This window comes from Orcinus orca, chromosome 10 (genome assembly GCF_937001465.1).
Source record: "Orcinus orca chromosome 10, mOrcOrc1.1, whole genome shotgun sequence".
NCBI classification, from domain to species: Eukaryota; Metazoa; Chordata; class Mammalia; order Artiodactyla; family Delphinidae; genus Orcinus; species Orcinus orca.
The window spans coordinates 89,639,817-89,666,875 of record NC_064568.1 but is presented as its reverse complement, the minus strand read 5'-3'; the positions used below and the strand labels follow the sequence as shown (position 1 = coordinate 89,666,875).

The following is a 27,059-nucleotide window of genomic DNA, read 5'->3' as shown; positions in this document are numbered from 1 at the left end:
TCCCGGACTCCATCCTGCCTAGCTTTGGCGCACTAGCCCGTTCAGTTTGTGTTCAAGCCGCCAACCCCAGTCAGCTCCCAGCCCCGCCCGCCCCGGCGGGTGAGCAGACAAGCCTCTCGGGCTGGTGAGTGCTGGTCGGCACCGATCCTCCGTGCAGCAATCTCTCCGCTTTGCCCTCCACACTCCTGTTGCTGTGCTCTCCTCCGTGGCTTCGAAGGTTCCCCCCCTCCACCACCCGCAGTCTCCGCCTGCGAAGGGGCTTCCTCCGTAGTTTCTTTGAGAATTTACCATGTGTTATATATGTTTTAGTTGCCTTTAATATTTTTTTTTTATCATGGTGGAATTTAGATGCCTTAGGATATGATATTTGGTAATGGATATCAGAACATAGTAAAATCGTGTATATTAGTCTAGCAAATTTTGACTTTGTATATCGGAGTGGGATGACCTAGGGCTTCTTGGTTTCAAATCCTAGCCTCACACCTAATTAGTAGCCTTTAATAAGTTACTTAGCCTCATTCTGCCTCAGTTTCTTAATGTGTAAAAGAAGGTCGATAAAAACATGAACCTCACAACGTTGCTCTAAGGATTGAAAGTGGTTTAATACATCTAGAGTGCTTAGTGCCTTGCAGACAGTAAGCATTGTGCAACTGTTAGCTTACTATTATTATGTCAGCAATAGTGGTGTGTTTTTAAGAATCTGTACTTGATGCTAACACATATATATGGAATCTAAAAAAATGGTTCTGATGAACCTAGGGGAGGGACAGGAGTAAAGATGCAGACATAGAGAATGGACTTGAGGACACGGGGCGGGGGAAGGGTAAGCTGGGACGAAGTGAGAGAGTGGCATGGACATATATACACTACCAAATGTAAAATAGATAGCTAGTGGGAAGCAGCCGCGTAGCACAGGGAGCTGTGCTCTGTGCTTTGTGACCACCTAGAGGGGTGGGATAGGGAGGGAGGGAGGGAGATTCAAGAGGAAGGGGATATGGGGATTATGTATACATATAGCTGAATCACTTTAATATACAGCAGAAACTAACACAACAATGTAAAGCAATTATACTCCAATAAAGATGTTAAAAAAAAATCTGTACTTGAAAGATTATTTCTTTGCACACTGTAAACAGATTAAACAATTTAAAATAAAATGTTTATTACTTTGGAAATCGAGTTTTTGGGGAACACTGTGAGGCTTTTTAACACGTATTAGCAGATTTGTCTTCAGAAAAGTTATACTAATTTGCACTCTCATCAGCAACCTCTGGAGCCCCTGGAAATGGAATTAGTAACCCAAATTAGAATGATTTTATCTTGATAAATTTTAAAATGAACCAGTTTTCCCCACTTAATCTAGAAAAAAAAGTTAAATAGGACAGGAGATATTTGGAAATATAAGAAAGAATTTTCCAGTAGGATCTGTTGGAAGCCAACAAAATAAACATTTAAGGATAGGTAAGAAATCTACTCTGGGAAATACTAATAAACAGCTTTTCCTATCATTTGTTTTGTACTCTTTGGGAGTTGTGGGCGCTCAGGTACCTGGTCTGATCTCCAACATTTGGATAAACTATCTTACCGTATTGCATCGGTTGATTCTTTTAAACAAAGGTAACATTCCATACCTTTGTGTCTGCCTGTATGACTAGCCCTACTGGGGAGCCAGAGGCTTCTTATGATTCACTTTGCCTCCATCAAAGGGTGGCTTCTTTAGGATCATATGCCCCATGTGTATCCCCATCTCTTGGGAAGGAAGTTCTCCTTAACTGGTATATGGCTTTTCTGTAAAACATTCTCCTTTAGTGTTCCCATTCGAGTTTTGTTTTTGTTTTTGTTTTTTGCGGTACGCGGGCCTCTCGCTGTTGTGGCCTCTCCCGTTGCGGAGCACAGGCTCCGGACGCGCAGGCCCAGCGGCCATGGCCCACGGGCCCAGCCGCTCCGCAGCATGTGGGATCCTCCCGGACCAGGGTATGAACCCGCATCCCCTGCATCGGCAGGCGGACTGTCAACCACTGCGCCACCAGGGAAGACACATTGGAGTTTTTAAATTGAAATATTTCTTCATTTGAGGTACATTTTTCCTTCTTATCCTAATGTTTCTGAAAACAGCATGATTCTTTAGAAAGGATTAAATTCTGTATTTAATTGGGATAGCTTTTATCACTCCTTGTCCCAAAAAAGAAAGAAAAAGAGCTTTTATTAAATCAGTAGGGGTTCTTACAATTATTCAAGGAAATAGGTGTAATATGTATGAAGGAGAGTGATGTACACTGAACAAACCATTGTGCACCTGAGGCCTGAGTGGGAAAAGCTTTCCTCTTGGAGGTTTTGGTGGTTGGCTTGATAGCTAGTGACTTTACATTAGGGACCTGCTGGTCCCCTCATTTTTTTTGGAGGGGGGATGCTGCCCGGCGTGACATTTAGGATCTTAGTTCCCCAACCAGGGATGGAACCTGTGACCCCTGCAGTGGAAGCACTGAGTCCTAACCACTGGACCGCCAGAGAAGTCCCTGGTCCCCTCATTTTATCTCTGATATACGGTATTTTGTCTTGGCCCTGCTTTAGGTATAATTGCCAAAGGGGAGAGATAGGCATTGGTTTTTACTTATTCGATCATTATAATGCTAATTGGAATTGTAGCTCTCACATTTAGAGGATTTGTTGAGGTGAAAATGGTGAGTAATTGGGAATTCCCTGGCAGTCAAGCAGTTGGGACTCCTTGCTTTCACTGCTAGGGTCCCCGGGTTAGATCCCTGGTCAGGGAAATAGAATCCCACAAGCCACGTGGTGCGGCCAAAAAAAAAAAAAAAAAAAAACAACAAAGTTGGGTAATTGCATAAATGCTTAGGCTTTACTTTTCCATTTCAATCTAAAACACCTCCTCTCTCTTCATTATGTAATTACACCATTATTTGACCCAAACAATTTATTTTCCTACATAGGTTAGAAAATTATCTGAGTTTAGCTTTCTAGTTTCAACACAGTTGAAATATAAGACTTTTTTTTTTCTGTTCCCAGGATGTTTTGACCCATGTTCGAACAATACCTTTTATCCTAGGCGCCAAAATATGGTACCTGTTATATGTTATAGAATTAGTTTCTGCCAGTGTTTCCTGTGAGATTTCACGCCGGCAGACGTCAGCCTCCAGAGCCACTAAGGAAGCAAAAACAATACCTCTCTGCTGATACTCCTTTACTTTTCAATATAGTTTGAGGTTCATTATTCAGTTTTTTCGGTTCATTTTTTTTTTTGGTTGGTATAATTGTGTGTGGTTAGTCAAACTTTGAGGAGATTAACTCTTAGATAAGTCTTTGCTAGAGATCACTTCCCGTATGTTATCCTTAAGAATACTCGAAAGTGAAGATTTAGTTTTCCTTAGTTTAATAGGAGATAAGTGTTAACTATTAAGCCACAGGAAGTAAATTGTTATTTCTAATATTGAAGTAAATTGTTATTTCTAATATTATCACCAAGTAAATTTGGCTTCAACTCAGGCATATAAAAATAGTACTACGTTTTACAAATGCATATGCCTTGGTTCCATTTTTGCAGATTCTGATTCAGTAAGTTTGGAAAGGGGGCCAGGTATCTGTACGTAAAAAAAAAATAAAAGTCAAACCCAAAACACAAACTCAGAGATGCAGTGAATAGTTATGAGTGGAAGTGGCGAAACTGTGTGTGTGTGTGTCTGTGTACTTGTGTGTTTGTGCTTTACATACAAATACATATCTACTTGATTATGTTACTTTAAAGAGTATTTGTTATTGCTTCTTTGACCTTACGGTATGTTAGGAATATGTCCTACATGGCAGAATTGTATTTTAAAAGGAAGAATTATATGTATATATTTATAAACCTAAATATACCCATAATATATAAACATAATATATATGTAAATGTATATATGATTTACACATCCACTATATAAATAAAGTCCCCTACCATGGTAGCAGATAAATAGTTGTCGTCAGAGTTCGTATTTCTTTTTCCGCTTGGACATTCATAAGTTAATTCAGATCAGCAGCACAGAGTAACTTTGTATGGTTTCTCCAGTTCTAATGGCCAATCAGGTAGTTTTGCTTCACTAGCAAATATTATTTGGTGGCTACAGCTACCTCCACTGCTGTCTTTGAAAGGTATAGAGATAATAGCTTAGTCTTAATTGTTTGTACTGCTGTCATTGTTTTATAAAACTAAAAATAACAATGTAGTCGGAATAAAAGAAAAATTTTGGAAAAGTATGTGCTCTGTGGTTGTCAGAATTTCCTCATCTTTCACCATGCTATTTTGGTAAACACACTCAGAAAACAGTTGTTGCTGTTATGGGGGTGGGACTTTGTCCCCCAGGGAGTAAACCACTAGCTATAAATAGAACACATTGACAATCCAACTGTGATTATTATTGTGGCTTATTAATTATATTCTATGTTTGTATCAGTTGACATGTTACTCGATTTAGGCTAATATTCAGTTAAAGCCATTTTTCTGCTATTTTTGCCTGTACCTCTTCAATTCTAAAGATTATCGTAGACCAAAGAAGACATAAAGATGGCCAGAAAGCACATGAAAAGATGCTCAACATCACTAATTATCGGAGAAATGGAAATCAGAGCTACAATGAGGTATCACCTCACACCAAGCAGAATGGCCACCATCAAAAAGTCTACAAGCAATAAATGCTGGAGAGGGTGTGGAGAAAAGAGAACCCTCCTGCACTGTTGGAAATCCACTTCCAGAAATATAAAATGGTCAAGCACACAGTGAATCACATACATACAAGTATAACCTGTTCAGCTCAATTCAGAACTACTTGAAACTGTGTGTGTCAGATATCATCCATTTAAAGTTACTTTTCCCTTGAGAATATCAAGCTTTTATTTTATGTGACTTATAGGTTATAATGTTATTATGTAAACATTCAAGGAATGGAGTGATAAATTACTCCTATGAATAATAATAGTAGCTGCTAACATTGTTGAAGTGCATTCATTGTTGAATACTACATTTAGTAACACTGAAGACTTAAAGAGAAATCAGATATTTTATTTTATATCAGATTTTAATATTTTATATATTTTAAAATATAAATATATCTTATTATAATAAAAATATTAAAATTTAAAACATTTTAAAATATAAAAATATATAAACACAATAGGGTAGTTTAGCTTTTTAAAAAAATGTCTTTACTTGGCAAAATAGAAAGTTTGCGCCCTATTTGGTTGCCAGTTTTAAGTGTGTGCATTTTAAATTTATTGCTCTGTGACATCTTAAGGTCTGGGAACTATTGATGGAAAATGTATGTTGAAAATGGATAAATGAAATCATTGGTTCTTAATGGATACTTTGGCCCTTTGATTTCTCTTGTCAGATGGTCTGTTTGGTTTGGTGTCCACATTGTACTGTGTTTATATCCTGTGTAGGGTCCCTGGCCTTACAGTTTTAGTCTCCAAGCTTTAGTTTCCTGTTCCCAACTGCCTGATCTTGAAGACAGGAGTGCAGATCCTTTTGCCTACCAAGATCCATGGTATCTCCCCATCCCTCTCCATTCCTGGCTTCCCTTTCCCTGCTTCATTGTATCTTTCTGGATGTGTTTCTAAGCAGGTAGAATTAATCATTGCCAGCCCATTTTCTGCTAAGCACTGCTCCCGACTCTGTAACAAAGTATTGGCTTGACATCTGGTCTGGTTCATTATGAAATCACCCATAACTGAGTATTTGTTGATATTCTAATAGTATACAAGTTACTGTGTTAGATACTACGATAGTAAGACGAGTAAGATACATGCCTATTTTTTTAAGTAAACTATAATCTCCTGTGCATTAAGCCCACAAATAATCATGTATTCTTTTTAAAAAATTTTGGTAAAACACAAGTAACATAAAAGTTGCCATCGGGTTCTTCCCTGGTGGCGCAGTGGTTGAGAGTCCGCCTGCCGATGCAGGGGACACGGGTTCATGCCCTGGTCCGGGGAGATCCCACATGCCGCAGAGCAGCTGGGCCCGTGAGCCATGGCCGCTGAGCCTGCGCGTCCGGAGCCTGTGCTCCGCAACGGGAGAGGCCACAGCAGTGAGAGGCCCGCGTACCGCAAAAAAAAAAAAAAAAAAAAAGTTGCCATCGTAACCATTTTGCCATCTTAACCATTTTTAAGTGTACAGTTCAGTGGTATTAAATACATTCACATTGCTGTGCAGCCATCACCAACATCCAGCCCCATAAGTCTTTTTGTCTTGTAAAATTGAAACTCTATCCTCATTAAACAATAACTCCCATTTTCCCCCTCTCCCCAGCCCTGGAAACCACCACTTTACTTCCTGTCTCTATGAATTTGACTACTCCAGGTACTTTCGTATAAGTGGAATCAAGTCTTTTTGTGACTTGCTTATTTTGCTTAGCATAAAGTCCTCCAAGTTCATTCATTTTGTAGTGTATTGCAGAATGTTCTTCCTTTTAAAGGCTGAATAATATTCCATTGATTTTGCTTATCCATTCGTCCATCGACGGACACTTGGGTTGATTCCATATTTTATTGATTGTAAATAACACTGCTGTTGCCATGAATATGATTGTACAAATATTTCTTCAAGACCCTGCTTTCAGTTCTTTTGTGTATATATCTAGAAGTGGAACTGCTGGATCATATATGGTAATTCTACTTTTAATTTTCTGAGGAAACACCATACTGTTTTCCACAGTGGGTACCATTTTACATTCCCACCAGCAGTGCACAAGGATTCTGGTTTCTCCACATTTTCTCCAACACTTGTTCTTTTGTTTTTTTGGTAATAGCAATCCTAATTGGTGTGAGGTGGTATCTCGTTGGAGTTTTGACTCTTATTTCCCTACTGATTCAGTGATGTTGAGTATCTTTTCATGTGCTTATTGGGCATTCATAGATCTTCTTTGGAGAAATGTCTACTCAAGTCCTTTGCCCATTTTTGAATTGGGTTGTTTGGGTTTTTGATATTGTTGTTGAGTTTTTGGAGTTCTCTATATATTCTGGGTATTATCCTTTATCAGGTGTATAGTTGGCAAATATTATCTCCAGTTCTGTGGGTTGCCTTTTTACTCTGTTGATAATGATGCAAAAAATTAAAAACTTTTCCTGAAGTCCTTTGTCTGTTTTCTTAAGTTGTCTGTGCCTTTGATGTCATGTCCAAGAAATCATTGCCAAGTCCAGTGTTGTGAAGCTTTTGTCCTTTGTTTTTTTCTAAGAGGTTTATTATTTTAGGTCTTACATGTAGGTCCTTGATCCATTTTGAGTTAAGTTTTGTATACAGCATTAGGTAAAGGTCCAACTTTATTCTTTTGCATATGGCTATCTAGTTTTCCCAGCATCATTTGTTGAAAAGACTGTCCTCATCTCATTGAATGGTCTTTACACTCTTGTCAAAAATCATCTGACCATATACAATATATTTTGGGGCTCTCTGTTTTATTCCACTAGTTTATATTTCTGTGTTATGTCAATACTGCACTGTTTTAATGTAGCTTTATAGAAAGTTTTCAAAATCAGGAACTGTGAGTCCTCCAGTTTTTTTTTTTTTCAAGATTGTTTTGGCTGTTTGGGGTACCTTAAGATTTCATATGAATTCTGGGATAGATTTTCTATTGCTGCAAAAAATGTCATTGGAATTTTGAAAGGGATTGCACTGAATCTTTAGATCACTATGGGTAATATTGACATTTTAATGATATTAAGTCTTTTAATCTATGAATATGGGGTGTATTCCCCTTTATTTATGTCTTCTTCAATTTCTTTCAGCAATGTTTTGTAGTTTTCATTGCATAAGTGTCACAATGCTTTGGTTAAGTTAATTCGTAGGTATTTTATTCTTTTTGATGCTATTGTAAATAGCACCATCTGCAAACAGATTCTACTTGGATGCCCCTTCTTTCTTTTACTTGCCTAATTGATCAAGCTAGAACTTCCAGTATTATGTTGAAGTGGTGAAAGTAGGCATCCTTGCCTTGTTCCTCATCTTAGAGGAAAAACTTTCAGTTGTTTATCACTGCAAATGAGGTTCTTTGTGGGTTTTTCACATATAGCTTTTATTATGTTGAGGGAGTTCCTATTTCTAGTTTGTTGATTGTTTTTATAATGAAAAGATGTTGAATTTTGTCAAATGCTTTTTTTCTACATCAATTCATATGATCATGTTTTCTTTTTTTTCTCCTTCATTCTGTTGATATGGCATTTACATTGATCGATTCACACTGTTGAACCATCCTTGCATTCCAGGAATAAATCCCACTTGGTCATGGTGTGTAATTCTTTTAATGTGCTGCTGAATTCTGTTTGCTAGCATCTTTTTTGTTGAGGATTTTTGCATTGATATTCATATGGGATATTGGGTCTGTGGTTTTGTTTTCTTTCAGTGTCTGTATGGCTTGAGTATCAAGGTAATCTTGCCCTCAGAGAATGAGTTCGAAAATGTTCCCTTCTGTTCAGTTTTTGGAAAAGTTTGAGAGGAATTGGTATTAGTTCTTCTCTAAATGTTTGATAGAATTCACCAGTGAAGTAATCAGGTTCAGAGCTTTTATTTGTTGGGAGATTTTTGATTACTGATTCAAGCTCTGTACTAGTTACAGATATATTCACATTTTCTATTTCTTCATGGTTTAGTCTGGGTAGTTTTTTTGTTTCCAGGAATTTGTTCTTATCAACTAGGTAATACAATTTGTTGGTGTACAGTTGTTCATGTCACTCCCTTATAATCCTTTTTATTTCTTTAGAATGAGTAGTAATATCCCACTTTCATTTCTGATTATACTAGAGTCTCCTCTTCTTTTTTTGTTTGTTTGTTTTTTTGTTTTGTGCGGTACACGGGCCTCTCACTGTTGTGGCCTCTCCCGTTGAGGAGCACAGGCTCCGGACACGCAGGCTCAGCGGCCATGGCTCACGGGCCCAGCCGCTCCGTGGCATGTGGGATCTTCCCGGACCAGGGCACGAACCCATGTCCCCTGCATCGGCAGGCGGACTCTCAACCACTGCGCCACCAGGGAAGCCCTAGAGTCTCCTCTTTTTGTTCTTAGTCCATATAGCTAAAGGTTTGTCAATTTTATTGATCTTTCTGAAGAATCAACTTTCAGTTTTGTTGATTTTCTTTTATTTTTCTATTCTCTATTTTGTTTACCTTTTCTAAAATCTTTATTTCCTTCATTCTGCCAGCTTTGATTTTAGTTTATTCTTCTTTTTCTGTATACTTACATTGTAATGTTGGGTATTGATATGAGATCTTTCTTTTTTAAGTGTTTATAGCTAGCTTTGAAATTTCCCCATAGAACTCCTTTATCTGCCTCCCATAAGTTTTGGTGTGTGGTGTTTGTTTTTGATCATCTCTAAGTATTTTCTAATTTCTTTTGTGATTTCTTTTCTGATTCATAGGTTATTTAAAAGTGTGTTGCTTAATTTCCACAATTTTGTGAATTTTCCCTCTTCTTTTTGTTACTTATTTCTGACTTCATTCTCTTGTGGTCAGAGAAGAAACTTTGTATGATATCTCTCTTTTAAAATATTTGGGGGACTTCCCTGGTAGTCCAGTGGTTAAGACTTTGCCTTCCAATACAGGGGGTGTGGGTTCGATCCCTGGTCAGGGAGCTAAGATCCCACATGCCTTTCGGCCAAAAAACCAAAAAACATAACACAGAAGCAATATTGTAACATACTGAATAAAGACTTTAAAAAAATGGTCCACATCAAAACAACATCTTAAAAAAAATTAAGTATTTGGAGTCTTAATTTGTGGTTATATGGTCTGTTCTGGAAAATGTCCTATGTTTATTTCGTTGTTGTTGGGCAATTTACCATTCAAATCTTCCCTTGGAAGTTGCTAGCCTTCAGTTGACTCCAGAGTTCCAAGATAGTTACACCAGACAGATTCTGCCAGTGCAGTTGTTGTCTAGGTGGGGAGACAGATTCCTGGAGCTTCCCACTGTGCCATCTTCCCATAATCCTTCCCAACAATCACGTATTCTTACCTAGAGTAAGATATTGTATCTTAAGAGAAGTAGAGTACAATCAGTGATCAAAGAATTTCATATAAGATTGATTGCATCTTTCACTTGGCCATCTATGCAACTTTGGGCTAGTTTTTAAATCCCTTTCGGCCTCACTTTCCTGTGTGAAAATTAAGGATAATGATACTTACATCAAGATTGTTGTGAGGATAAATGAAACAATATAAGTGTATGGCTGAGTGTCTGGCGAGCATTCAGCAACCATCTTTTACTCTTATTAGCAACTCCCATACCCCAAATGATTTTAAAGCTTGTGATGATTTTTTTTTTTTTTTGCGGTTCGCGGTCCTCTCACTGTTGTGGCCTCTCTTGTCGCGGAGCACAGGCTCTGGACGTGCAGGCTCAGCGGCCATGGCTCACGGGCCCAGCCGCTCCGCGGCATGTGGGATCTTCCCGGACCGAGGCACGAACCCGTGTCCCCTGCATCGGCAGGCGGACTCTCAACCACTGCGCCACCATGGAAGCCCTTGTGATGATTTTTAGAGAGATTGATGGGTGATGATGATAAGGATATCTCTTTCAGGTAAAGGGAATGAGAAATAAGGGTACAGAGTTTAAATATGATGGCACAAGTTTTTGAAACAAAGGATATAGCACAGCAGCTAATAGGGGTAGGATAAGGAAAAAATATAGCTGCAGTTGTTTTTGAATTTTGTACAGATAGAAGGGTTAGCAGCTGGATTCCCAGACCTATCTCCGACCCCCCCCCCTCCCCCCCAGATGAAAAGGAACTCCACAAAGGGCACAATTACAGTTAAAGACAGAGGTGGTAATTATTAGAATGAATTTTTGGAGTAGGAGATTGAGATTGGAGATCGAGGCAGTAACTCAGGTGGAGAGATTTGTTACATTGGAGGAGTCCTGGCCACAGGAAGCTTAAAGAATTTAGGATATATTCTGCTAGTTTTTCAGGTGTTATTTTTCCTTTGCTTGTTCAGGATTTTGATCTTGGCAAATAGGAATTATCATTTGAAGATCCAATCAGATTTTGCTAAGAGTATCTCTTGTATTTATTTAAAAGATCAAAAAGTGTGTAATTTTCCTGGAAATACTTTAAAATACTTTAAAAACCATGATGAGGGCTCACAATAGGCGATATTTAACAGTCACGTCTGGCACAGCCTACAGTGTGTGAACCTTCTATTTCTTGAGTTTTTGTTTTTTCTTTGCTTCAGGAGGCTTCCATATGGAAGGCCACAATATGATTTTTCCAAGGTTTTGCTCTATGAAGGGCTTATTTTGTAAAGTTTGAAGCTTTGAGAAAGATAATGCTCTGTCAACTGATTAAAAATAAATAAGGATTAAATTATGTGAGTGGCACAGAATGTTAGTTTGAAGTGTTAATGTTATTGTTAAAACAATAGTTTCTGCATATTTCAAATTATCTTTGACCCTAAGCAGAGAGAAGCAGAATCCTGAGTCACATAAGCTTTTTTCCGCCTTAAAAAAAGTGATATTAGTGTGGGTGAAACTTTAAAAGTATAACTCTGATTTTTAAATTATTCCCAAACTTGTGATATCTAAAGATGCTCTTTAGAAGAAAAAGCCTAATGTATTAAAACTTTTAATTTTTCTTTGCTTTATGTGGTTTTGGTATCAAATTGGCATGTTGTGCATTTGAACCCTTTGAAATATTTTAATTTTTAATTTTAATTGTGAAAATTTATTGTTATTTCACATATTTAGTTTCTGTAATTTAAAAATATTCTACCACAGATGCTTTTTAAGACTTGAGTTATACTGCTATATTAAATGCCCAGTCTGTCTCTGCTTCCGAGGTTTTTAGTTATTTCTTGGCCTGTGGCCGTATAACAACCTGTACAAAGATGAGTAGGTAGGGTGTGCTACCTTTATCCTTCTATCACAACAGGCTATGTCTGTTCAGGATTTTGCCTCTTCCTTGCAGTTCAACAGCCATCTCTTTTTGGTTTTGGCTTTCAACAGTCAACCCTCAAAGATCTTTTGTTTTGTGACGGTTAAAGAAACTGGCTCAGTGTTCTTACTCTTAGACAATTATTTCATTGTTTACAGATAACTGAAACTACTAAAGGTTTCTATGATGAATCCTTTTATTTTGTTGGAGGCTTGTCATGTCGAAATGATTGGTCATCATAATTCCTGGTGTTTGAGAAGATTGTTTTTAAGCCAAATAGCATCAAAAAGCTCTTTCTTTCTTTTCTGATTTTGTATTGGATATTTTTCCTGTGTATTATAACAAATATCTCTCCTTTTTAAATTGAAGACATAGCAGATTTAATGCTTGATTAGTGCTGTTATAACATGCTTATAGAAATGCTCTCTATAGAAATTTTCACTTTATTGAAATAATATGAAGTATTACTTTGGTAATTGCAGATAAGGATGAACCCATCTTATACAATAAAGAGTTTAGAACTTCAAAAGTATATCACATCAACAACTCTAATTAACCCCAAGGGAGCAATTTAGTGAAGAATATTTTGAATTCTTAATGTACTATTTATACTTACTGGCTTATTTTGATTATTATAAATGTTTCCAAATATCAGCTTGTTTTATTTAAATGTTTTAGTACATTTTCATGAGTGATTTTCCATGGGGGGGGGGAATACATTTCCACCTTTATTAAGTGAGCCAGTAGGAAAACATGATTTCGTTTCCATAGTTGATTTAAGTCAACCTATCAGCAACACATCTGTTCCATAAAGTTAGGTACCCCTGGAACATGATAGTGCATAATTAATTCCTTACAGAATTGTTTAGAACAGTTGCATTAAAGTTACTGATCACTTACTAGGTGCCGGCAGTATTCTAAGTGTTTTATGTGTGTTAATTGATTTATGTTATAAATATTTAAAATACATGTTTCCCTTCTGTTTTCCTTCCCCTTCTCTAGGCTAGTGTCCCTTAAGAAAGTTATTTTTAAGAAATAGCCCAAGTTAGAAATAGTATTAGCTTTTATCGAGATTGTCCACTTAATTTATGGAGCTCTCCATTGGAAATAAGTAGTATCGAGGGTAGAGAGAGCAGATTCCTCAGAACGGTGCCGATTCAACTTGAGTGAATGGCAGTCATGAGGGGGGATCCCAGGTGAATGAATAAGGGGTCTTTTGCATTGAGCCCATCATGAAGCCACCGAGGAGAAGGACAGAGAGAGGAATCAGCTTGGAGGACCTGAGCAGTAGAATTTAAGAACCATGGCAAGACAAACAAGGTGACATATTTTGCCACAGAGCAGCAGTTGGATGAAAAACAGAACTTATAAACAACAACGGTGAAATAACTAGTTTGGGCCAGTGGATGGACAAGAAGCCTAGCCTTAGATTTCCAAAGAATAAAGGAGAGAAACAGGTTTTAAACAAACAGTTCCATACACAGGATGATGAATACCAGCCATATCTTTGAATATATGTGTTGTATTACTTTATATCTCATGTCAGATGATTGCCTGTCTTACTATTATTTCTTATCTGCATTTGTCTATAGCTAGGATATTTGATACATATTTATTCTGGGGAGGCAGCTTGGTATGGAAACAGGAGGGAATTTGAAATTTGGCAGGCTTATATTTGAATTTTAGCTGTTACATGTCTCAGACAAGCTACTTATCTGATTTTCCCCCCACGATTTTACTGATATAATTGCCATATAACATTGTGTAAGTTTAAGATGCACAACACAATTATTTGATATATGTATATATTGTGAAATGTTTACAACAGTTTTAGTTAACATCCCTCGTTTTACATAATTACAGATTTTTTCTTGTAATGAGAACTTTTAAGTTCTGTTTTCTTAATGCTGTTGAGATATATGATACAGAATTGATAACTACAGTCACCATGCTGTACATTACACCCCCAGAATTTATTTATTTTATAACTAGAAGTTTATAACTTTAGACCACCTTCACCCTTTTCCCCCACCTCCCACAAATCTCACCCTCTGGTGATCAACAATATTTTCTTAGTTTCTGTGAAGTTGGGTTTTTTCAGATTTTGTATGTTTATTTTAGATTCCACATATAAGTGAGATCATACAGTATTTTTCTTTCTCTGACTCACTTATTTCAGTTAGCATAATGCCCTCAAGATCCATCCATGTTGTTGCTAATGGCAGGTTTTCCTTATTTTTAATAGCTGAATAACATCCCATTGTTTAAACGTATCACATTTTCTTCATCCGTTCATTTGTTGAAGAACAGTTGGGTTGTTTCCATGTTTGGCTATTGTAGATAATGCTGCAATGAAAATGAGTTTGCAGAAACCTCTTTGAGGTAGTGATTTCATCTCCTTTGGAGATAAACCCAGAAATGGAATTGCTGGATCATATAGTAGTTCTATTTTTAATTTTTTGAGGAACCTCTATACTGTTTTTCATGGTGGCAGTACCAATTTACATTCCCACCAATAGTGCACAAGGGTTCCTATTTGTCTACATCCTTGCCAGGTGTTGTTAACTCTTATCTTTTTGATAATAGCCTTTCTATCAAGTGTGAGGTGATACTGTGGTATTGATTTGCATTTTCTTGATGATTAGTGATGTTGAGTATCTTTTCTTGTACCTGTTGGCCATTTGAATATTTTCTTTGGAGAAATGTCCATCCATATTATTTGGATATCTTAAAATTGGATTATTATTATTTATTATTGAGGTGCATGAGTTTTAAAAAATATATTTTGTATATTAACCCCTTACCAGATATTATGAATCCTTTATTGTAGAGTAGTAATCATATATTATTATGAATTTATTATGAATCAGATATATGGTTTGAAAATATTTTCTCCCATTCTGTTGGTTGCCTTTTCATTTTGTTGATTGTTTCCTTTGCTGTGCAGAAGCTTTTTAGTTTGATGCAGTCCAACTTGCTTGTTTTTGCTTCTGTTACTTGTGCTTTAGGTGTCATATCCAAAAAAATAATTGCCAAGAACAATGTCAAGGAGCTATTTCCCTGTGTTTTCTTCTAGGAGTTTTATGGTTTCTGGACTTACATTTGTCTTTAATCCATTTTGAATTAATTCTTGTCAATTGTATAAGTTAGTGATAGTTTCATTCTTTTGCATGTGAATATCCAATTTTCCCAGCACTATTTGTTGAATAGACTATCTTTTCTCCATTGAGTATTCTTGGCTCCTTTGTCAAATGTTAGTTGACTGTATATGCGTGAGTTTATTCCTGGGCTCTCAATTCTTTTATGTTGGTCTATTTGCCTGTTTTTACACCAGCACCTACTGTTTTGATTACTATAGCTCTGTAATATAGTTTGAAATCAGGAACTGTGATGCCTCCAGCTTTGGTGATTTTTTTTTTTTTTTCTTTCATCAATGTCTTAAACTTCTCATTGTACAGCTCTTTCACCTTCTTGGTTACATTAATTCCTGGGTATTTTATTGTTTTTGCTGTTGTAAATGGGATCATGATTTAGTCTTGGTGGGTTGTACATTTCTAGCTTATTTATTTACTCTAGCTTGTTCAGTTAGTTGGTGTGTAGTTGTTCATAGTATACAGTATCTTATGCTCCTTTGTTTTTCTGTGGAATGAGCTGTATTATCTGACTTTTTGTTAGCAGATTCTTCATCTGTAAGATGGAGATAGTAACATCAACTCTAGAAGAGTTAAATGAGATAATGTATGTGAAACATCTAGCAAAATGCCTGGTGCTCAATCAGGGCTAAACAAAAGTGAGTTACTCTCCCAAGGAGAAGCCAAAAAAAAAAAAACCAGTTTTCTTTTTGCCCTTGTTATGGAACATATGGAAATTGAAAAGAGAAGACATATAACAATTGGGAGACTGGAACCTCTATTCATAAGAGAGAGGCCACAATTTGTGTGTGTGTGTGTGTGTGTGTAAATGGCTTAGGAAGAAAGGAATGTTAGCTGTTTAAGAACATGTGGTCAGTTAAAAATCAAAATGTGTGTGTTGTTTCACTTAAGAGCTCCATGCAAAAATAATTAGAAATTAAGCATTACATTGTTGCCTCCTGAGTTCAATGATTTATATGTATTTTAAAGTCATATATTAACAGAATTACACATTGGCCAGTTATAATTATTAAAAGTTGTTTTCCTCTGTTTGAAATTTTAAAGGATTTGTATAATGATGGTCTTTTAAAACCTTGCTATTTATTATAGCAGTTGAATCATTGAAGAAATGTTATTCTTTGTTTTGTTCAATGTTGTTGAGCCTTATCTTTCTGGCATAAGAATATCTTATTATATGTAATTGTTTTTCTTTAATTTTATAATAAGAAAATTTATTTAAACTATATTTTTAAATTATAAGAGTAGAACAAACATTTTAGGTTTTTTTTTAAATTAATTTGTTTATTTCTGGCTGCATTGGGTCTTCATTCCTGCACGTGGGCTTTCTCTAGTTGCAGCGAGCAGGAGCTACTCTTTGTTGTGGTACACGGGCTTCTCATTGCGGTGGCTTCTCTTGTTGTGGAGCACAGGCTCTAGGCATGTGGGCTTCAGTAGTTGTGGCACACGGGCTCAGTAGTTTTGGCTCGTGGGCTCTAGAGCTCAGGCTCAGTAGTTCTGGTGCATGGGCTTAGTTGCTCTGCAGCATGTGGGATATTCCCAGACCAGGGCTCAAACCTGTGTCCCCTGCATTGGCAGGCGGATTCTTAACCACTGCGCCACCAGGGAAGTCCAACATTTTAGTTTTTAAAAAACAATTCTGTATCATGTCTGAAGTATTTTGGGAATTAATCCTATTTTTTGATTTTTTTAAATTAATGTTGTCATTATTCTTCTTTACTTTGACTAATATAATCCCAAAGAGCATTCACTGGACATGTTTTAATATTTTTTTCTGATTTCAAGGAGTTAAAAATATTATCTGAAGATTTCTTAGGGTGTACTTTCTTACGAGAATTCTGTACTGCCTATTTATTCTTTTTAAACATTTAATTTATTTATTTGGCTGCATTGGGTCTTTGTTGCTGTGCGCAGGCTTTCTCTAGTTGCAGCGAGCAGGGGCTACTCTTCATTGCAGAGCACAGGCTCTAGGTGCATGGGCTTCAGTAGTTGCAGAACGTGGGCTCAGTAGTTGCAGTGTGCGGGCTCTAGGGTGTGCGGTCTTCAGTAGTTATGGCGTGCGTGCTCAGTAGTTGTGGCTTGCGGGCTCCAGAGCGCAGGCTCAGTAGTTCTGGCACATGGACTTAGTTCCTCCGTGGCATGTGGGATTTTTCCGGACCAGGGATCAAACCCATGTCCCCTGCATTGGCAGGTGGATTCTTAACCAATGTGCCACCAGGGAAGTCCCTGCCTGTTTATTCTTAAATCATTAGTTAAAAGTTAAATGAAAAGCTTTTTCATTTATGAATAATACGGTATATATAAGTGATACTAAAATTTTAGTTTTATGATAGCCAAATAAATGTCATTGGTTTTAAAAAATGTGAATCTTTAATTTGTTTTGATTAACCATTGTAAGCATTTATCATTTTTGTTTCCACATTAATGTGTGCATTTGAAGATAATATGGGATTTGTACAATCTTTCTTGAATAGTTGAAACTTAACAGAATTGCAAATTGCAGATTTTTGTGCCTGGTGGAAATAAAATAAATATGAAGCATGGTAGATATTCATTTTTTATATCTCTTACATAACCTGGCAAATGATACTAAAACAGCACTTTGGTGTATGTTTTGGATATTTTTTCCCGTGTTAAGTGTGCACTGTCTTTAAAAATTTAACTTTATTTATTGCTGTCGTTTGAACAGGTGTCTCAATGCTTGTACCTACTGCAAAACTAAACACGCCAGAGGAAATTTGGCCAGTTATCCAGTTGATGAGTTAGTAGATAGAGCCAAACAGTCTTTTCAAGGTAAGAGTTTCTAGAATTCTGTGTGATTATAGTCTTTTCAGTAAATTATAATAGTCTTCTAAGTAACAGTTCACTTTAGATACATGCTTCTTTAGCTTTCTGAAGAGTTTACAAATATTTCAGCTTATCTAATAGAAGATGTTACCAGATTCAGGTTATAATATTGACATAACTCCCCTTTCACCACTCTTCTGTTTTCTTATGACTCTAAGGTAAGTGACGTATTTTGAAATTCATCACTTATCTCTATATTCCATGGAAGAGACAAAAAAATAAAAATGAAAGCTATGACCTTCTGTTGTGTGTTAATAAGGCTTTTGTGGACTGAGTGAAATACTCAAGATTTCTCCCTCTTTCTTTGGTAATTCTTGGTCCATTCAGAAAATAGAGCTAATAAGGGTTGCCAGGAGTTTTGGAAAGAGAAGGTAGGTTTTACTATGAACCAGAAGAGAGAACCCTCGTCATCCACAGGACTGCTGTGGGGCAGTAAATATTGGTACTGGTAGAGAGTCCTAATGAGAACAATTTTTGTGTGGGTGGCCAGCTACTTTTGAATCATCACTTGCTGGAAATGTGATTGCCTAGGTATCTCTCAGCATATAGTAAGACGTATCTGTAACACGGGTCTCAGTTGTGTTGAGTCTCAGTTGTGTTGATACCTAACCATAAATTGCCCCTTTTGTCTTGGCTTATAATACGTGTATATAACATTGATGTGTTTTTATAACCAACATGAGATAATCTATCTCATAATCTTGTGGGTTAGTAGTTATTGGTAATGTACTTTTCCTTTTAACAAGTAACTTGGAGTGCTACTTTCAGTACTTCACATCCTGCATCTCAGAATGTATGAGTTCCAAACAAACTTATTCAGTCTAAAGCTTTTATCAACATGAATTTGAAATGCTCTTTATAGCAGAGAGAAAAACACCCTTGATTAATCTAACGCGTCTCAACAATTTTTTTTCTACCTTTATATTCTTAGCACAGTCCCCTCCTCTGTTCACATTCAGCTTGTATTGAAAGAAATAAATGGAAACTCACTGACTCTTGCAGTTGTTTGCTTTCAGAGCCAGGTAATTGTCTAATCTTAGGAAAAGTCTGGGTGGTTGTCTTTTCTGCAACATGGCTACTTTAAGGATTTTTCAGAAAGGGCATGAATTTGCACAGAAACCTACTTTATTTGAAAAATGATCCCTTTGCTGGCATTCTTACTTAGTGTTTGTTTTTCCATATATCTGTTGGATAATGGAGATGTTAAAACTATATGATCTATCCACCTAACTCTGCAAATTGGAAGGTATTCAAATTACAAATACAAGTGACTTTGCTGGTTAAGGTGAGTGATTCAAAGAATATATCAGAGGTTAGCAGTGATTTAGTGGCTATTTATAGAGAAAGTATTAGAAGAGGTTTATTTAATACTACTTTCATCATCATCAGTAGATACGTATGTGCTTGGTTATTCCCAACCAAGGAATGTTTGCAATGTAAAGTTTTTCTTTTTCTTTTTTTTTGAATTTTATTTTATTTATTTTTTATACAGCAGGTTCTTATTAGTTATCTATTTTATACATATTAGTGTGTATATGTCAATCTCAGTCTCCCAATTCATCCCACCGCCACCACCACCCCGCCTGCCACTTTCCCCCCTTGGTGTCCGTATGTTTGTTCTCTACATCTGTCTCTATTTCTGCCCTGCAGACCGGTTCATCTGTACCATTTTTCTAGATTCCACATATCTGCGTTAATATACGGTATTTGCTTTTCTCTTTCTGACTTTTTTCACTCTGTATGACAGTCTCTAGGTCCATCCAAGTCTTTACAAATGACCCAGTTTCATTCCTTTTTATGGCTGAGTAATATTCCATTGTATATATGTACTACCACATCTTCTTTATCCATTCGTCTGTCAGTGGGCATTTAGGTTACTTCCATGACCTGGCTATTGTAAATAGCACTGTAATGAACACTGGGGTGCATGTGTCTTTTTGAATTATGGTTTTCTCTGGGTGTATGCCCAGTAGTAGGTGTAAAATTTTTCTGTTGTCTTGTTATCTGAATATTAGGGTTGAAATGGAAGGCTAGTTTTCGGACTGGCAGGCTCATTTTATTGCTATGTGGAACTGTTACTAAAATATCGAGGTCATAACTTTCTAGGTAAGCCAGTGTGTTTAGGCAATTTTAAGTCCTAAGATGCTCTTTGCCATAGGAGAGTTTGAATTCAAAACAGTGCTCTGCTGCTTACTAGCCACATGATCTGACCAAGGTACTTGACCTATATACAAGCCATGGTTTTCTCATTACTGTGACATTAAGTGTTGCTTGTTGTTTGAATTTGAGATAACTTACATGAAGTAATTGGTTGTGTCCTTATTATGAAGAAGTCATGTTACTTAAACTGAAGGAATTTAAAATAAATCCAACAAGAGAAGTCTAATTTTGAGTGAGAATATTGGAACATCTAATATTGGAACATTTAATGATTAGAATCAAAAGACAAATTTTCTTTTGCTTCTAAAGTATGTCTTATGAAAAATGTCTCTACAGATAGAAACTAGTATGACAATTACCTTTTATTTTCTTAATTTGAGAATTGCAAATTCATGCTAAGGGTGGTCTTATAATCTCACAATAGGAAATAGCAGTCTATAAGCTCACATTTTAAAGACATTGAGTTAGCAGCATTGTCTTTTTTTCTGCAGAAGACATTGGGATCATACAGGTCTTACAGGATTCCTGTGTTTGAGTTTTAAAATTGCGAAGAAGGGACTTCCTTGGTGGTCTAGTGGTTAAGACTCTGCTTCCACTGCAGAAGGCGCAGGTTTGATTCCTGGTCAGGGAACTAAGGTCCCTCATGCCGTGCGGCACAGCCAAAAATTTTTTAAAATAAATAAATAAAATTGCGAAGAATAATTATGAAGTTAAATGTAATAGAAGAAATAACCTGTTTTTCGTATTCTTGTGACTTCTCTGTAATTCATTCTTTAGTAATTCAGATAGTAGGAACGTTTGGGGGGGTCAGAGCCCCTTAAATTCTACATTATACCATTATTAAATTGTCCTATAATCAGTAATAAACATTATGATTCTTTGAAAATTTACTCTAAGATGAAAAGTCTAAATATGCTGTCAGTAAATTTTAGTGCTGTTTAAAGCCGTCCTGTCAGTGCAAGTTAAATTTCCCAACTGAAAATTGCGTTTCCTTTCTTGCTTTTCCTTGAAGTTTTAAATGACTGTGTGTCACAAATACAAAGTGATTTAAAAAAAAAAACTCTACACCAATTGTAGAATAGGGATTACAATCCTGGTTGCCAGTCACGTGACAGACTATTACAATAAGATCACAATTTCTTTCTGAGTAGCATATTTATGAAACATTTTATATTCATAAACATTTATTTCTTAGAAGTGTAATGAGTGAAGAGACTAGGGCTAACCCATAGGCAAGGGAGCATTCAGAAGAGATTCTGAAATAACCATGAAATCATTCTGATTATAAAATGGTTTCCTAACATACTAAAAATATACTGACTGTACATTCAGCTGCCAGGAATGAGAAAGGGAGCTCATTAACTTTTGAATGGATATCAGTAAATAAAATTGTTTATATTTTTGAATGGAAACTTTAGTTTACCTTTTGTGCAAAAAATATAGTTTATATTTCACTGGTTTCCTAGCATTTTTCTTTTTTGGACTTATCCTAGCCCCTTGACATTTTCATGGACTATTTTTACCTTCTCAGTGTATGTATCATTTTTGTGGGCAGTTCTGCATATGACTATAATATTTACCAGGTTAATTTCTGGGTATCATCACATTGTTCTAACAGACCATTGGGAAACCTCTCCCCTCACTTCCTCACTTACGCCAAACTTTAGGTTTTAAAATTTCCTAGTCTTTGGGGGCTGGGGTTTGACATGGTTGCATTTTAGACATCTAGAAAAACATGTCAAGCAATGACCTATACTTTGTTGGGGCCAGAATGAATTTACAAGCTAGTATTTTCTAGGATATTTGTATTGATTTTTCTCTAGCAACTAATCAATCAGTTTCAGTTGTATAAGTGATGGAGCAAACCTTTTTAAGTGTGCTGGGTGAGTGGTGTGGAAACAACACCTTTCACTGCTGTCTCTGGAATCAAAATGTAGAGATGATGGATGAGCTGTTTTTATAGCTCTCATGTGCTTTTCTAGATCTCATTTCTGTGTTGCTACTTTTTTTCTCCCTCATAAATCTGAACGTCCCCCACAAGATAAGTGGCATAAACCAGTTATGGAAAGGTAAATAAATTAAGATGAAATATTCAGGGCAAGGAGAAAATTTCTTGATGCTTAGTGATTTCAAGATTAATGTTGGAATTTTATGAAATGAATTCTGTTTTATTTCAAGACTTGCAAAGAGACTGTCTATTGTGTATGAGATTAATTATGCAGTGCAGCTGGAAAACATTGCTTCCTGCCCTTTTAGATAGGAAAGGATATGAGCAATATTTGATTTTCTGGTGTATGAACTTCAGATTGTTGAGCTGTTGCATTTGACTTATCACCTTTAGCAATGAGTACTGTATATTGATTTTCATCTAAGCTTAAAAAGAGACCAATAATTGCATCCTATTAATTTATATTGGCAGTTATTTAAATGTCTTTTATTCCTTTATCTTTTCATTTGTGCTGTGTTCAAATTGAGAAATCTGTTTCTTCTATAGGATTAATAATGTTACTGTACATATTTGTTATACATTGTCAACTTCCAAAAAGGGATTTTAGGCAGCTTACATTAAATGATTGTGTGTAAATAGACCATGAAAATAAAGGGTGTATGAAATGTTGTGTTATATGTTGTGTTATGTTTCAAGAGGGAAGATAATTATACCAACTTGAATCTTGGCTGATTGGTATATTGGTATATTGGTATCAAGTTGGTATATTCAAGTTGGTGAATCTTGGCTGTTCCAAAGAATAAGGAGATAGGGTGATTTATATAACTTGTATGAATGTATAAAAGGAAGGATATATTTTAAAAAATTAATTAATTTATTTTTGGCTCTGTTGGTTCTTTGTTGCACATGGGCTTCTCATTGTGGTGGCTCCTCTTGTTGTGGCAGGCGGGCTTCTATGGCACGTGGGCTTCAGGAGCTGTGGTGCGCGGACTCTCTAGTTGTGACTCGCGGGCTCTAGAGCGCAGGCTCAGTAGTTGTGGCGCACGGGCTTAGTTGCTCCACTGCAAGTGGGATCTTCCTGGACGGGGGATCGAACCCGTGTCCCCTACCTACATTGGCAGGCAGATTCTTAACCACTGCACCACCAGTGAAGTCCCAAGGATATAGTTTATAATGAGAAATCTACATGTTTCTAGACTGTAAACACTAAGAAGAATTATTTTCTTATATTCTTTTCTAAGAGACATTGACAAATATAATAGAAATGCCTTTAGCTGGCAGTGTGTAGAATTTTAAGATATAGTTTCTACATTGTCTTTTCTTCTGTTGATTCTTACAAATCCCCCAATATAATATTAAACTATAACTTTTAAAGACATTTTAATGGGGGGAGCTAAATAAATGTAATGTACATAATACATATAACTTGATAGGGAGATCTGATGCCTTAAAGAGCTGTTTATCAGATATTTAGTTTAAATAAGCTGAGATTAATCACTCTTATTTCAGAGAATGTTAGTTAAGGCTATCTGTGGCAGACCAGAGTATGATTTACTTGGTTCTTGCCTCTTTAGACCTTTGAGTTTCTAAGTCAGTGGTGTTCAAAGTTTTCTTAGCAATAAAGGAACTTTCTTCAGATGAATTTTGGAAAGTGAAAGCAGAACTGCCAGGATTGAAGTAGAGATGGGGCCCTGTTTAATGAGCCCTTGCTTCTGAGGCCTTTCCTCAGAACCTTTAGGATTTGGCCTGAATTGGCTGGTGTAGTTTAGTATTTCTCTAGTGTATCCTTAAGTACACCAGTCCAGGGCTGGAAGATGTTTTCTTAAAGGGACAGATGGTAAATATTTTAGACTTTGTGTGCTACAAGGTGTCTGGTGCAACTGTTCATTTTTGTCCTTCTAGCATAAAAGCAGCTACAGACAGTACATGAATCAATGGGAGTGGCCGTGTTCGAATAAGGGTTTAATGGTCAACTTTGGAGAAAGCTAACTTAAAGTAAATGAGATGTTATTGGGAACTTCCTATTGTCTCTAATATGCTAATACACATCATAAATTCATAAGAGATGGATGTAGTCTTTAGAAACTCATGTTGATCTAGAATAGATTAGTATTATCAGTCTAGCTGTTCATTTTAGTCATGTGGAAATTTTATAAAACCAAAACCACACTGATGTCTGTGTCCCATTGCTGACTACTGCATCATCATTTCTGTGGATTGGGAGGCCCTGCATTTTCTAAAATATAGTTGATTCTAACATATAAGCCAGAGTTGAGAACTTGCATTGAGAACCACTAGTTTAGATAATTTTTTGGTTGAAGTTATTAAATGAACTGACCCTCTTGACCTCTAGAGGGATTGTGGGGAGGAACCCTGGTTGATTAGTAAAGAACGAGCCATGTAGCACAGGGAACTCTACTCATTGCTCTGTGGTGACCTAAATGGGAAGGAAATCCAAAAAAGAGGGGATATATGTATACCTATAGCTGACTCACTTTGTTGTACAGTAGAAACTAACACAACAATAAAGCAACTATACTCCAATAAAATTTAATTAAAGAAAAAAAAAAAAGAATGAGCCAGGTTAGGGAGGTTGGCAGGTCAGAACAGCGTGTTGTTCATTTGCAGACACCACCCTGCTAGTAAATGGCTGGTTTCAGAATCCAGTGGTGCTTATTTAGTGAAAAGGCTCGGTGATTTTTGTTTTCTCCAGGTATCACAAAAGGGTTAGCTGGCATTTTATGAGTGTTTATTTACTGTGCTGTATGGGAATTAAAAGGGTGGAAAAGATGGGGTCCTTGTCTCCAAGGAGCTCCTTCTAGTTTAGGAGGACAGAGTAGCCAGTTGGACTAATGAGCATTAAAAGTACACAGACCCAGGAAGCAAGTCTTCAGATGGCAAAAACCATTGAGCCTTTTAACTTAAATATCTCTACATTTGGAAAACATCCGTTATCTGTCAGGGTGGTGTCAGCAAATTGGCAGCCCTCGTGCTGCGCCTCTGCCTTCCCAACTCCAGGCATCCTTTACTGATCAACCAGGCTTTCCCCAAAGAATCCCTCTTAATACAGAGTTCTTATTAGCCACTGCTTAGTATTCCAGATGAAATCCACTTGCCATCCTTAATCTTAAGGTTTATGTGATGCTAGAGGTCTATGAAAGAAAGAAACCAAACAGTGACTCTTTAACTGAAGTAACCATTGGAACTATATAGTTGTTATTTTGCCATTCATTCAACAAATAGTTATTGAACGTTTATTCGAAACAGTTCATATTTCTCCTGATAGGCACATGCTTTAGAAAAGCGGTGATAACAATGCATTATTATAATCAGCCTTTCATTACTTCTGCCAATAAGATAGGGAGGCCAGTGGTGCGGTTTGCTTATCTCTGCTGTGGGAAACAAGGATGCAGTCCCAAGGCTGTTTTACGAAATGACATCTGTTCATAATTCTCTAAGCTTTCGTAGTTCAGAGTACATGTAATCCGAAGTACGGAAAATTTGGAGCTTCTGGGAATACGTTTTTATATCCATCCCCCACTGTTACTGGTGAGTTTTATCTTTTTTACTCTATTTTGTTCCACAAAACAACCTGCAAGAATGCAAGTAAGTATGAAAACCATATAAAATAATGAGACCTTGGGAAAGGAGATGAGGAAAGTCAAGACTTGATGCAGCATTGGAACACGGGAAAGTAAGCCATAGTCAGATAGGCAGTTTCGACTCTGAACTTTTCTTAAAAGCTCATATAGTCTATAAGGAATAAAAACAACCCAACTTGGCATTAGATTTGCAAGAAAATTTTCACATGTGAGCTCTTCTAGGGAGTACTGAGAGATGCATTAGGCCTCAACAGCATCCCTTTAACACTCAAACTCACTTACTGAGTTTCTTAAACTTGTATGCTTTGGCATTCCTTGTTAAAACTTGCAGCCGTGCCCTGTAAAGCGTAACACTCTGGAAGGGTTTCTTGGGAGGCTAAGACAACACATGCTAAGTATTTGGTACTCTAGTGATCTGAGCCCACTTCCATAGTCCTTGGGCACCACAGAGGAATCCTGCTGTGGAGGCTCCTAGCTTAGGGTCTGCATGCCTGAGGTCGTTTAGTGAGATGATATGTCAGAGTGCAGGAAGAAGATACTAGAATTTATATTGATCTGTATTTTCTCTTCCTTAAAAAGTTTTTTGGTGTATGTTTCATATTGTATATAATATATTAGCACAGTAGTGCTTGAGTGTCATTAATAAATACATCTCCCTTGGGCTTCCCTGGTGGCGCAGTGGTTGAGAGTCCGCCTGCCGATGCAGGGGACGCGGGTTCGTGCCCCGGTCCGGGAGGATCCCACATGCCACGGAGCAGCTAGGCCCGTGAGTCATGGCCGCTGGGCCTGCGCGTCCGGAGCCTGTGCTCCGCAACGGGAGAGGCCACAACAGTGAGAGGCCCGCGTACCGCAAAAATAAATAAATAAATAAATAAATAAATAAATACATCTCCCTGGAGATGCATTTAAAAAAATTTTTAAGCGATTCCGGAGAGTGATTTTCTAAAATATGGAGACCACTGATTTAGAGGAACGAATAGCCTGCCCATTTTCCACTGGAAACCCAATTCTTTCCACCAGCCATTTGGTTTCAGCAGGGCAGCAGAGTTCTTTGCTCTCTGTCAAGGTCCTACGGTGCCTGTATTCTGTTTTGACTGAGTGCACATCCATCTGCTTTTGAGATCAAATAAGCAAATAATGAAGTTTGTGCCCTTTGGAGGAAACCTGAAGTACTTAACAAAGACGCTTGCCGAGCGTCCACTCAGAGGCAGGCTCTTGGTCCTGCAACAAATGTTCCCGCTCTCCTTCCATCTGGGTTTCAGGTCACTGGGGGACTGAGCCAGGAGGGCATCGGGCCAGGCATGGGTGACAGTGTGTATTTGGGTTTAGTAGGTGCTCAATAAATGTTGAATGAGTGGCTAATCCTGAATTGATTATACTCGATGAAATTCCATATGCGACTTGGAACCTACAATGAAAATAAAGCCTGGAAAATCTATATTTCTAAAGTGG

General features: G+C 37.0%; 1 protein-coding gene across 6 annotated transcripts in view; it reads left to right on the top strand.

Moving 5' to 3' along the window:
* CDKAL1 (CDK5 regulatory subunit associated protein 1 like 1) overlaps nt 1-27,059 on the top strand; it is a 654,793-nt gene that overhangs the window by 270,858 nt on the left and 356,876 nt on the right. For all 6 annotated transcript variants that reach the window (XM_033434817.1, XM_033434820.2, XM_049716364.1 and 3 more), the window contains one exon: nt 17,740-17,843. In XM_033434817.1, the coding sequence (XP_033290708.1) occupies nt 17,740-17,843 (104 nt within the window). The remainder of the gene's footprint in view (nt 1-17,739; nt 17,844-27,059) is intronic.